Source organism: Physcomitrium patens, chromosome 21 (genome assembly GCF_059467195.1).
Source record: "Physcomitrium patens ecotype Gransden chromosome 21, ASM5946719v1, whole genome shotgun sequence".
Lineage (NCBI taxonomy): Eukaryota > Viridiplantae > Streptophyta > Bryopsida > Funariales > Funariaceae > Physcomitrium > Physcomitrium patens.
Window position 1 is genome coordinate 7,213,951 of NC_143430.1, and position 9,767 is coordinate 7,223,717.

At 39.3% G+C, this 9,767-nt stretch overlaps 2 protein-coding genes across 8 annotated transcripts; one reads left to right on the top strand and one right to left on the bottom strand.

The window, feature by feature from the left end:
* Positions 1–1,402: 1,402 nt before the first annotated feature.
* On the top strand, positions 1,403–3,992 carry LOC112274480 (uncharacterized). Its single transcript, XM_024504030.3, has 2 exons — positions 1,403–1,802; positions 2,822–3,992. The coding sequence occupies exons 1-2, from the start codon at positions 1,672–1,674 to the stop codon at positions 3,369–3,371; spliced, it is 681 nt and encodes a 226-aa protein (XP_024359798.1). The 5' UTR covers positions 1,403–1,671; the 3' UTR covers positions 3,372–3,992.
* A 608-nt stretch (positions 3,993–4,600) lies between these two features.
* On the bottom strand, positions 4,601–9,469 carry LOC112274479 (ubiquitin carboxyl-terminal hydrolase 23). Of its 7 annotated transcripts, none has more exons than XM_073529990.2 (8): positions 9,048–9,469; positions 8,607–8,685; positions 8,288–8,402; positions 7,754–7,864; positions 7,279–7,493; positions 6,827–7,156; positions 6,581–6,706; positions 4,601–5,652 (listed from the first exon to the last, which is right to left on the bottom strand). In XM_073529990.2, the coding sequence occupies exons 4-8, from the start codon at positions 7,839–7,841 to the stop codon at positions 5,284–5,286; spliced, it is 1,128 nt and encodes a 375-aa protein (XP_073386091.1). In that variant the 5' UTR covers positions 7,842–7,864; positions 8,288–8,402; positions 8,607–8,685; positions 9,048–9,469; the 3' UTR covers positions 4,601–5,283. The 7 variants fall into 7 exon arrangements, with proteins under 7 accessions (XP_073386091.1, XP_073386090.1, XP_073386089.1 ...); XM_073529989.2 differs by having other exon boundaries at positions 8,288–8,395; positions 9,048–9,467; XM_073529988.2 differs by having other exon boundaries at positions 8,288–8,395; positions 8,607–8,747; positions 9,048–9,467.
* Between the last annotated feature and the right edge of the window lie 298 nt (positions 9,470–9,767).

The following is a 9,767-nucleotide window of genomic DNA, read 5'->3' on the forward strand; positions in this document are numbered from 1 at the left end:
ATTTTATAATAAAATTTTAACTTTATTCTTTCACTATTTAAAAAAAATTCTTTATTTTTTAAAAAATACAACTAGTATATATATATATATATATATCTCTCTCTCTCTCTCTCTATATATATATATATATATACATTTCAAATTGAAGTAATCTTAACTTTTAAAAGATCTCAAGAAATGAAAATTATTATTTCTAACAGTTAAAAATGATTGTCATTATTTTGTAGATATTATGAGTTTTTATTTATTTATTTTAAGCTATGATAAGAAATCTGATGATTTTTGTTGTTTTATAATTTATGTTCTTTTGATAATATCAAGCAAATAAAACATGTTTAAAATCAATACTTTGTGATATAACATTGTCATATCACATGAGTTTCTGACATTATCGGTTTTCATAAATTTGTTACGATTAAAGCTATAAACTTTATTTTAATATAGTTCGTTTAATATACATATATTTTGAATTTAATATTTATGAAAAAATGGAGAACTTTAGACAAGACTATTTAATTTTGTATATGAAAAAAATAAATAGTGAACATGAATGATAGTTATTTAGGTACCTTGATTTTAATCTTTCAAAACCACAATATTGATAATGCATTAGTTAGAACTTTAATTTTTTTTAAAAAAGGAAAATGAGATAGCAACTTTTTAAAATAAAGAAATTGTAAATTATATTTTTAATTTAGCACATTAGATAAATATAGTGACAACATGGTTATTTCTACTGAATCCATTAGAAATGAACACAAAAAAATGGACATTGTACGCAAGTATAAATTAAAAGTATTTTAAGTATTACAAATAACCAAAATATGATTCTCTTACAATTTCAATGATTTGAGGACGCCATGGCTATGAAAACTGGAGGACGTAATTTCCCATGAACATTGAAACAAAAAGCATGTGCTATACAGATACATTTAAAATTCAAATTAATGAATATATATATATATATATATATAGATGTGTGTGTGTGTGTGTGTGAGTTTTAAAAATTAGGGTTCTGTGTGACTCATTTGTGATACTTGGACTTACAGAAAGGCACACAAAAATGAGAATTATTAAAAACACGAACCCCATGCGACCCTTTTTCCATGAACCCAATAAATAAATTGGATAACAAAATAAAATAAAATAAATACACCCACTAACTCACTCCAAACAAATACCATCGAGCACCCCAACCACTTTAAAGTCAATGTCAAAAAAACGAAAAGGATCCAGGAGATGAAAGGGACGAAGAGCGACGAATGTCGAACGAAGAACGACGAACGAAAAACAAAGAGAGACGAACGTAGAACGAAGAGCGTCGTCGTGGTCGTCGCTTCTAGAACAACGACGACGACGATGACGACAAGGAGGAAAATGGTGATGCTGGTGCTGGTGGTGAAGCTGGTGAAGCTGCATGCGGGGATTTATTAACCGTCTTCATGCATCTCATCATCCATCGCGTTAGGGTTTCCCGGCATTCACCCTCTCCTTCTCTCCCTGCTTGTACTCTTGTTGTCCTCACTTCCTGTGCCCGCACTCGCCGAGGAAGAGCTCGGCGTTGAAGGATATTACGAACTAGTCGCAGTTGGATTGACGTCATTTTGTCGTAATTCTCCGGTTTCGAAAGAGGCTTTAGTTTGTAAAAGAATCAGACGGTGTGACGCAGCCATGGTGTTGTGGGAGCTCACGCTTGCCACTGCCTACGTGCTGGGATTGCCGAGAACCTATCGGCTTGCGTTGCGGTTGCAGCGACGCTTGATTTCTCCCAAGTACCCGAAGCTGCGCGGTTTTGTCTACAGGTACGGTAGGCTGAGAGCCGTGTCTCTTTTTTCGCTTCGTTTGCGTCTCCCCGATCCCGCGCTGGGGCTGTCACTTTGAGATTTTTTTCCCGTTTGGCGCCCTATCGCTGTTGATAGTCACGAGAATTGCAGTCTTGTTGCTGTTCTTCAGAGTTGATGAGCAGACCTCCCTAGCTAATTTTTGGTCTTGATATTTGCATTTGGAGTGCGAATTCAATTCTTGTAGCTAGGTGGTGGATAACAGCTTTGATACGAATCCTAGTTGTGAATGGTTATGCCTCGCTGTCAGGGGGGCCATGACATCATATTTTTATTTCTCGAACTCCCTTATTATTCGCCCCTTTTTTTTTTTTTTTTTTTTCAAAGGTCGAATGTGGAGGAAAAAGATCTTAGAAAATTAGGCAATCTCACTTTAGACTTGCCGATGTTGAATTGTGGAGAAGGATTAGGAGCAACCTAACTGACATACGGATGCTGAGCGAGAACTTTGGTTGTACACAGAATGAGCTTGAAATTTCAGCTCCAATGAGTTGTACACGGAATTAGATTCAAGGGTACCATTTGAACTGATTGTAATCTTTCCAAACACGATGAATCACTCTCGTCGAACATGATCTCCTCGATCACATGTTCCTGCGCAACTGGGAAGATGTTTATTGGATTCGCTAGGATAAATTTGCATGGGTATTCTTCAAGATCACTCAGGAGGGAATCGCATTCATGATCATGTGGGACGAAATCTCAACGACCTCACGTATGGTCATGAAAAGTATCAGGAAACCTCTCTAGCAGTCCTTTAAAATATTCTTCTTAAATTGTCACTGTCTCCAATTATCTACTGTTTTCAACCTGTTCTATTACCCGAGTTACTTCGGGGTTTGTTTTCTTGTCGGCGCATACAATGAATAGCTCCATTTGCTGTTATTTGAGCTAATTGCTGGAGTTCCAATTCTAAGCAACAATTGAATAGAATCTTGCGTAGCTCACTGACGAGGATTCTGGTCGGGTGCTGTTTGCAGGCGCACGAAGGCTGTCTTTACAGTAGCTCTCAACGTGCACAAGGAGGTTCAACGACGAGATATCTCTGTAGGACGAAATATCGGCAATCGTATCTTGCGGTTCCTTGATCGTATGCGTCCACAGGCCAATATTAGAGGCTCAGAACCTACCCCTGAAGGATCTTCTGTTTCCAAAAAACTTGTTCGAAATAACAGAGCCAAGTCGGATGTAAAGCAGGAAAATTCAGCCAACAAAAGCGACCAGCAGAATCCTCCTTACTCTGCCTACTTGGGCGTTCAATTTGGCAATTCTCTCCGAAGCCGGTTTGGTGATAGGTTGGGCAGGCTCTCATCTAAAACAAGACCTCAATCCATCCCAGTGATTGCCATGGGGTTATGGTGGCAGCCGGTTCGTCAGAATATTGCGGTTGCTTTGACGAGAGGGACCCCAGCAACTCAAAGGTGGAGTTCAGATTATGCAATGCTACCTAGGGCACCTTTAGCTCACAGCGCGTTTGCAAGGGGTGTGATGCGGGAGGATATCGCTGCTATGATTCGAAGACCACTTTAAACATGTTGCAACTAAGGTCTTTGTGTATAAGATTCTGTCCTCTTGTTTCAGAACTTGCAGTGCTTGCTGGAAGACGTTGGCAGCAGGGTCAAAGGGATACAACCAGATTCCATGATACCGCGTCAGATTTAAGTGAGTTATAGAGAAGCGGGTCTTGAGTGGGGAGGGATTAGAGCCTACCGAATAGCAGATTGATATGAGGACTATGTGGTGCTCGTACAGTAAAAGAAAGACTACACTGTCTTTTAGGACGCCAAGGTGTTTCAGGGCTTTGGCACATGAAGCGTACACATCATCGGCTGCACTCTTGGAAGGTCATGCTTATTAGCTATCGGTGAAGGGGTAACTACAAGCCCCTCTAGTTTGCTGGAGAAAGTAGACAGTACTTCCACAGGAGCTATTCTTTTCAACTGAAATATCGTTGATTCACTGCCTGTGATTTTGTTTTCCAAAAACTAGCTGTATAGTTTTCTGTGCGTGCAGTTTAGTCTGGTCGTCGCTAGTTCAATCGCCAAATAAGAGTTGAGAATGGTCTTATCTACTTCATGGAAACTATGTTGTGTCGTGCATTGTGATATTGCACAACTAGAAACAGTAAAGACCTTAGTTTTTCTTTTCTTTTTTCTTCGTGTCTTATTGAGTTTCTTTCATTCCTTGGCCATGTGCTTGAAGAGGATCCTCCGGTTGTGCACTTCAAACTGGAAGTTGAAATCAATGAAGTGGATAATTTGTTCTTTACATTGGTAAGACTTTTTTTAGTTGGTTTTAAGGCTTTTATTGTAGATGTTCTTAGGCTGAATTTAGGAAACCAAATACCTTAAACATATCGAAATCTGTTAGAGTCAAATATATTTAATTTAAATTTGCATTCTTGTTCTTGAGTTTAAACTTGATGATTTTATGATCATCTTTGTCATACCCAAAAACAAACACGAACCTTGGTAGCCAGAACAGGACATGTTATGTAGGAAAATTATCTATTAATTTGTAAATGATATTTAAAAGTTCGATCCATTCTAAGTCTATTTCATTTGATTTCATCTTCGACGGAATTTTAAATGTCACTACTTTTTACTTATAAACTAATAATAAAAACCACTGCATTCACTAAAACAAATAGCCCAGTTGATTGAAAACTTCAAGATTGACAGTCGAAGAATCGAACCGATTGTTGTTTTGTTTTCAACGAAAAACCACCAAAAAAGAAAAAAGAAAACAAAAAACAAATAAGAACTGTAGCCCAATATTTATTTCAAGTAATCCATCCTTTGAAAATCATGGTAATCATGTGTTATATTTTCACCTACACATACATCACTAAACTTCGATCTTTACAATCCTCTACATGTCCTCCAGAAACAACAATTGAAACACTGAATCGCCAGAAATGAAAAGTAGAAATCCAAACACAAGCAAATGTTTGTTTACATACAAACACCACTTCATTCTTCGGATAACACCAATCGACCTTTCAACAACGACTTATTGGGGCAAAGAAACAATTGATAGAAAAAACATATTGCAAAAACTATCACCATTACAAGACCATTGGCCCCCATTGTTTCAATCCGCACAGTGCCGGATGTGCCGAGTACTCCTAAACAAAGCAGCTCACAATGCACAGCAACAGGCCTGGATTATCAGCATCGCCACCGCCTTCGCCAATTGTAAAAGAAGAAGTGCATGAGAATCCAAACACTGTGATGCGCTACATGCTGGAACTCTGACTTACGCTGCTTTGCATGTCGACAAGTCTTCATCTCGGTGACCCACATGAGCAGGATATTCTTCACGGTTGTATGGGCTTTCTTGGTACACACACTCTGGGTTTCTACACTTGTGAATTTCTGTTGTTGTTGTTTTTGATGATGATGGTGGAGGTGGTGGGGAAGTATATTTTTTCCCCACTGGATCAGATCCGCCACCCCGGAGCTGGCTTGCTTGCAGGGCGCAGCAGCGAGAGCCTCCCGGCGGAGGAGCATCCGACATCTCGACGAGATCCATCCAAGTAGGCGTGACTGTTGTTGTTGTTGTTGTTGTTGTTGCGATAGACGCCGCAGTCACTGGGCCTAGTGCAACTGCTGCTGCTGGGGAATTCCTCGACGCCACCGACAATGCGGTCGGGGTCGCCGTTAGCGCCGTCGGAGAGCCAGCTCCGCGTAGTCGGTGACGAGGAGGAGGGAGGATCTGCTGACAACGCCGCCGACTCCGGAGGATCCCGGATGTAGAAGAGAATGTAGGCCTTCTGCTCTAGAACGGTTTTCTCGCTGACTTGTCTCACCTGCGATGCCCGATGCATGCAAGTTTGGTTATTACGAGCGGCCGATCCCACACGGATGATGCTTGTCAGATCTAGAACTTGTCAGTATTGCTTTTTAGTGTTGCTTCTCGTTACGCTCGATGTGGGGGCGGCGTGATCCTCCGCCTCTTCAGTGGCAACACGAAGTGCAGAAACTTTGAGGCTCGTTCTCTACCTCACGTTGTTAAGACGATGTTTTCTTGAGGGACTCCATTGTAAGATGAAAAGGAAAAGTAATTTTGTGATTCTAATGTAAATCAAGGTACTGCATTTTAAATTTTTTATGGTTTTTTTATGGTTTTTATGGTTTTTTTTAAATTTTTTTTTGTTAGTGAATAAATATGATCTAACAGTTTCTGAAAAGATTTTATGCATCTGAACCCCTTGTGAATGTGGTTCACAAGTATGGAATGTAAAATGCATAAAAAACCTTTAATTTGATGTTTGCTCACAAACAGTTGCAATAACAAAGAATACGTTAGTTCGGTAAATTTTGAAAAAAGGTATTCCAATACAGTTAGCTCACACTTTTCATTTCGTCATATATATATTGTAAATATCACTCAATCAACAATAATTGCAGACGATTCAATTGAAGTTGAAACTCAAACACAACCTTTTACAACACAGCAAGGCATGCGAAGAATCTGTCAGGCACGTACGATTGAAGCGAGAGAGCACAAAATTAGACAAGCAAACAACGTTTGCATTAAATTTTGTCAATGCATTGACAGAGAACCATACGCATAAAAAGAAAAAAATAAACAAACATTTTTTTAAAATAAAAGATAAAAATAGCAAAATGAAACACTGGCACATCTCCTTGTGCATCAAGACTCAAGCAAAACGACCCACTACAGTCAAATCTCATGAGAAGCAGAAGAAGGAAGGAAGGAAGGAAGGAACATACCCGACTATCATCGAGGTTGTGCCACAAGCCTCCGGAAGTCCGCACAAAACAGTAGTAGTGGCCAGAATGAGTGGACCAGCCCGCATGGACGAGCACCGCATACAGTGAGTAATTGGCGTCGGAGTCCTGAAACGCATGGACTCAGAAGATTCTGATCAGTCACATCGTCCCTCCTTCCACCGTCTTCTCCATTCGAGAGAAATGCAAGCAAAAGGGAGAGGGAGGGAGAGATGAGCGACCACCCACCTCAGGATTGCTAATATAAGGTCGCATGGCCAACGTGCGCCCGAAGTCGATCTTCTTATCGATCTTCCCACCGGAGCTGCTCCCAGAGGCGCTGAAGCGCTTGAACTGGATAGTGAGGACGATGGGGGACTTGTCGATGGTGAATTGCTTGAGAGCGCACACTTTCTGCTTGCAAGTTGCGCAGTGGTACTGATTGTCCCCTTCCAGCGCCTCCACCGCCGTGAATCGATTCAAGGCCTTGGTGAGGGAGTCTGCCCTCACAATCTCCAGGCTCAGGTCCAGCAGCGGATCATATGTGTTGGAGCATGTTGAACACACCGTGCACTTCACCTGCGCATGCACTTCGCACCATGTACCCCCTCCCCCATTCAGAACCCTGCAAACCCCACATGCACCCAAGCACACACGCTAGTGAACCCGATGTTGCAGTTACAGTTGCAGAGCTTGTTTACTTGGCTCCGTAATTGGCCGCCGAACATTTGCTGGATGAGGCTGGGGTGTTGCGGCGAAGAGGATGATGACGATGATGAGCTTTGTGCTCCTGCTCCTCTTACTCCTCTTTCTCCTCTTCCTGCACTTGTGCATGAGTTGTCTAATGACTCAATTAAGTAGCGCATGTACTCATGGGCGTCTTCTTGCCTCCATGGCCGAAAGCTCTTTGAGATACCTGCCCAATTGAGCCCCCAAAACACACACATTCTCTCGTTCAACCACATGAAGAATGACAAAAAAGAAAAAAGAAAATTATAGGGACTTGCATTGCATTTGCCTGCATGTCACAATCTACACCCAAAATCACACTTTTACACATGTACTTGAACATACTTTCTTTTTTGATAATGAAATTAAGAATTGAGTGACTGCAAAGAATGTGAAAGAGTGGTGGGGAGAGAGAGAGGGGGGTGGTGGGTGTGTGAGACTGAATACATCTCAAGTTCTTCACAATGTATGTTGGTGATATTACACCTCCTGGTGATGCCAATGCTTGTCTAATGTGCTCTTGCAATGCACACATTGCACAAAATCCTCCCTCTTGGCCTTGATTGTCATCACATCCATCATCAATGTTGTCAATTTTCTCTTTTCCAAAGTTTGAAATGTTTCAGTTTTAGGGTTTTGATTAGAGAATTTGATTGGTGATTGTAGATTGCAAATGCAAACAATGTGTGGGATTGATGTGATTTTACTAATGGCTTTGAGCTTCTATTAAGAGATTTATTATGTAGCACAGAGAACAAGCATTGATTTGGATTTTAGGGTCTGCTTAGGTGTAGATTCCAAACTATATTTTTTCAACATACAGGTACAAAAGAAAATATACATGATAATGGTTGGTAAATTACAATTGCATAATTTATTTTAGAATCACTTGTGTATTTGTGTTATTTTTGTTATTATTATTATTATTATTATTTATCTTCTTAATAGGTCAGAAGAAAATAGAAGAGCTATTTAACTTACAAATAGTAGTGTGTTGCCCAGTTTCCAAATAAGCAGCCAATGGAGGAGTGTAAGTTAAACATTGCAACACAGAATTCAAAAAACAAGTGTTGCCCAAATTTGATAAACCTGCTCCCTGGAAAATATTGTCATTTTATTACATGTAACTGTTATATAAACATCTGTATATATATATATATATATATAAGAAAAGAAAGCCGAGTTACTTAAATTTATATTCATATTTTTGTGTTTTGTTTTGTTTTGTTTTTTTTTTTAATATGTTTAATTATATAATAGCTTTTACAGATTTTTTTGAGAAAATGGAAGAATATTGTACCACTCTTAATAGAGGTGCTCGAACACATAGTTCTTGGCTTGATGTTGATGATGATGATGGTGATGGATTACCATGCCAACTATTAATGTTGTTGTTGTTGTGTAAATTGGCCATTCCAACAGTTACATATAAAAGATTCAACTGATTTTTGCAAAGAAATTACTTTCAATCCAACATTTATTTCTTGTATTACTATCACTGTTGCCATTAAAGAAAACGATTTTCAATTCTATTTAATAAATTCATTTGCATTTAGGTTTTTCTAAATGAATAGCTCGTATGAAGAAATCTAAAACTTAAAATATAACATTCTATTGGAATCAAAAATATATAAGAATATAAGTTTGCATGAAATTGTAAATTTATATTTATATGAGTGTAATAATCAACTATAACAATGTTGGATGATGTTTTGAACTTGTATCAAAAACATTATAATACCTTAAGTTTTACTTATGATGTATGTATGTTTGAATTTATGCCATTCTTTTCTCATTAATATGCATTTTCGGAATTTTTAGAAACGAGTTAACAAAAATCCATTACATAACATACTTTAAATAAAAAGGAGTGGTTTTAATTAAAAGATACAAAAATTAAAATTTGCATCTTGTTGTGTATTCCATCGTCCATCATACAAACCAAAACATTGTGGTTAGTAATGATGAGGAAAACGCGGAATCTCAAAGTGTCAGAAGAGTACACGGAGCATTAACACACACCAATACAGTACATATATGACTACAATACAACATACGACTAGTAGTATACAATTCGCAAAGTGAGGCGCGATGGACGCTGGTGCCGCGCCACGGCAGGGGCGGCGGCATGCACCGCCAGGGTGGGGGGTAGGCCGCGGCCGCACCCGGGCGGCAGACAGCGGCAGTCAGGCAGTCAGGCAGGAAGGCAATGACGCAGGGAGGCCAGCGTCGTCGATGATATAATATGTGCAGATATCTCTATATAATAATGTAACTATATATATATGTATATATGAGACTCTTACCAGTCGCCATGAGACGCTGGGTTTTGCTAATGTAAGTGGGGGGGGGGGGATTGTACACAGGTGCTGCTCATATTGCAGTAAGAAAGAAAAGCCTCCTCCTGCTGCTGCTCCTGCTTCTTTGAATAAGAAGAGTGATAATAATAGTAATTATAATG

Coding starts and splice junctions, on each gene's coding strand:
- LOC112274480 (XM_024504030.3), top strand. CDS start 1,672: ATGGTGTTGTGGGAGCTCACGCTTGCCACTGCCTACGTGCTGGGATTG. Junction 1,803..2,821: donor CTGCGCGGTTTTGTCTACAG/GTACGGTAGGCT, acceptor TGCTGTTTGCAG/GCGCACGAAGGCTGTCTTTA.
- LOC112274479 (XM_073529987.2), bottom strand. CDS start 8,720: ATGGCCAATTTACACAACAACAACAACATTAATAGTTGGCATGGTAAT. Junction 6,707..6,826: donor CTTATATTAGCAATCCTGAG/GTGGGTGGTCGC, acceptor CATGCGTTTCAG/GACTCCGACGCCAATTACTC. Junction 5,653..6,580: donor ACAACCTCGATGATAGTCGG/GTATGTTCCTTC, acceptor CGGGCATCGCAG/GTGAGACAAGTCAGCGAGAA.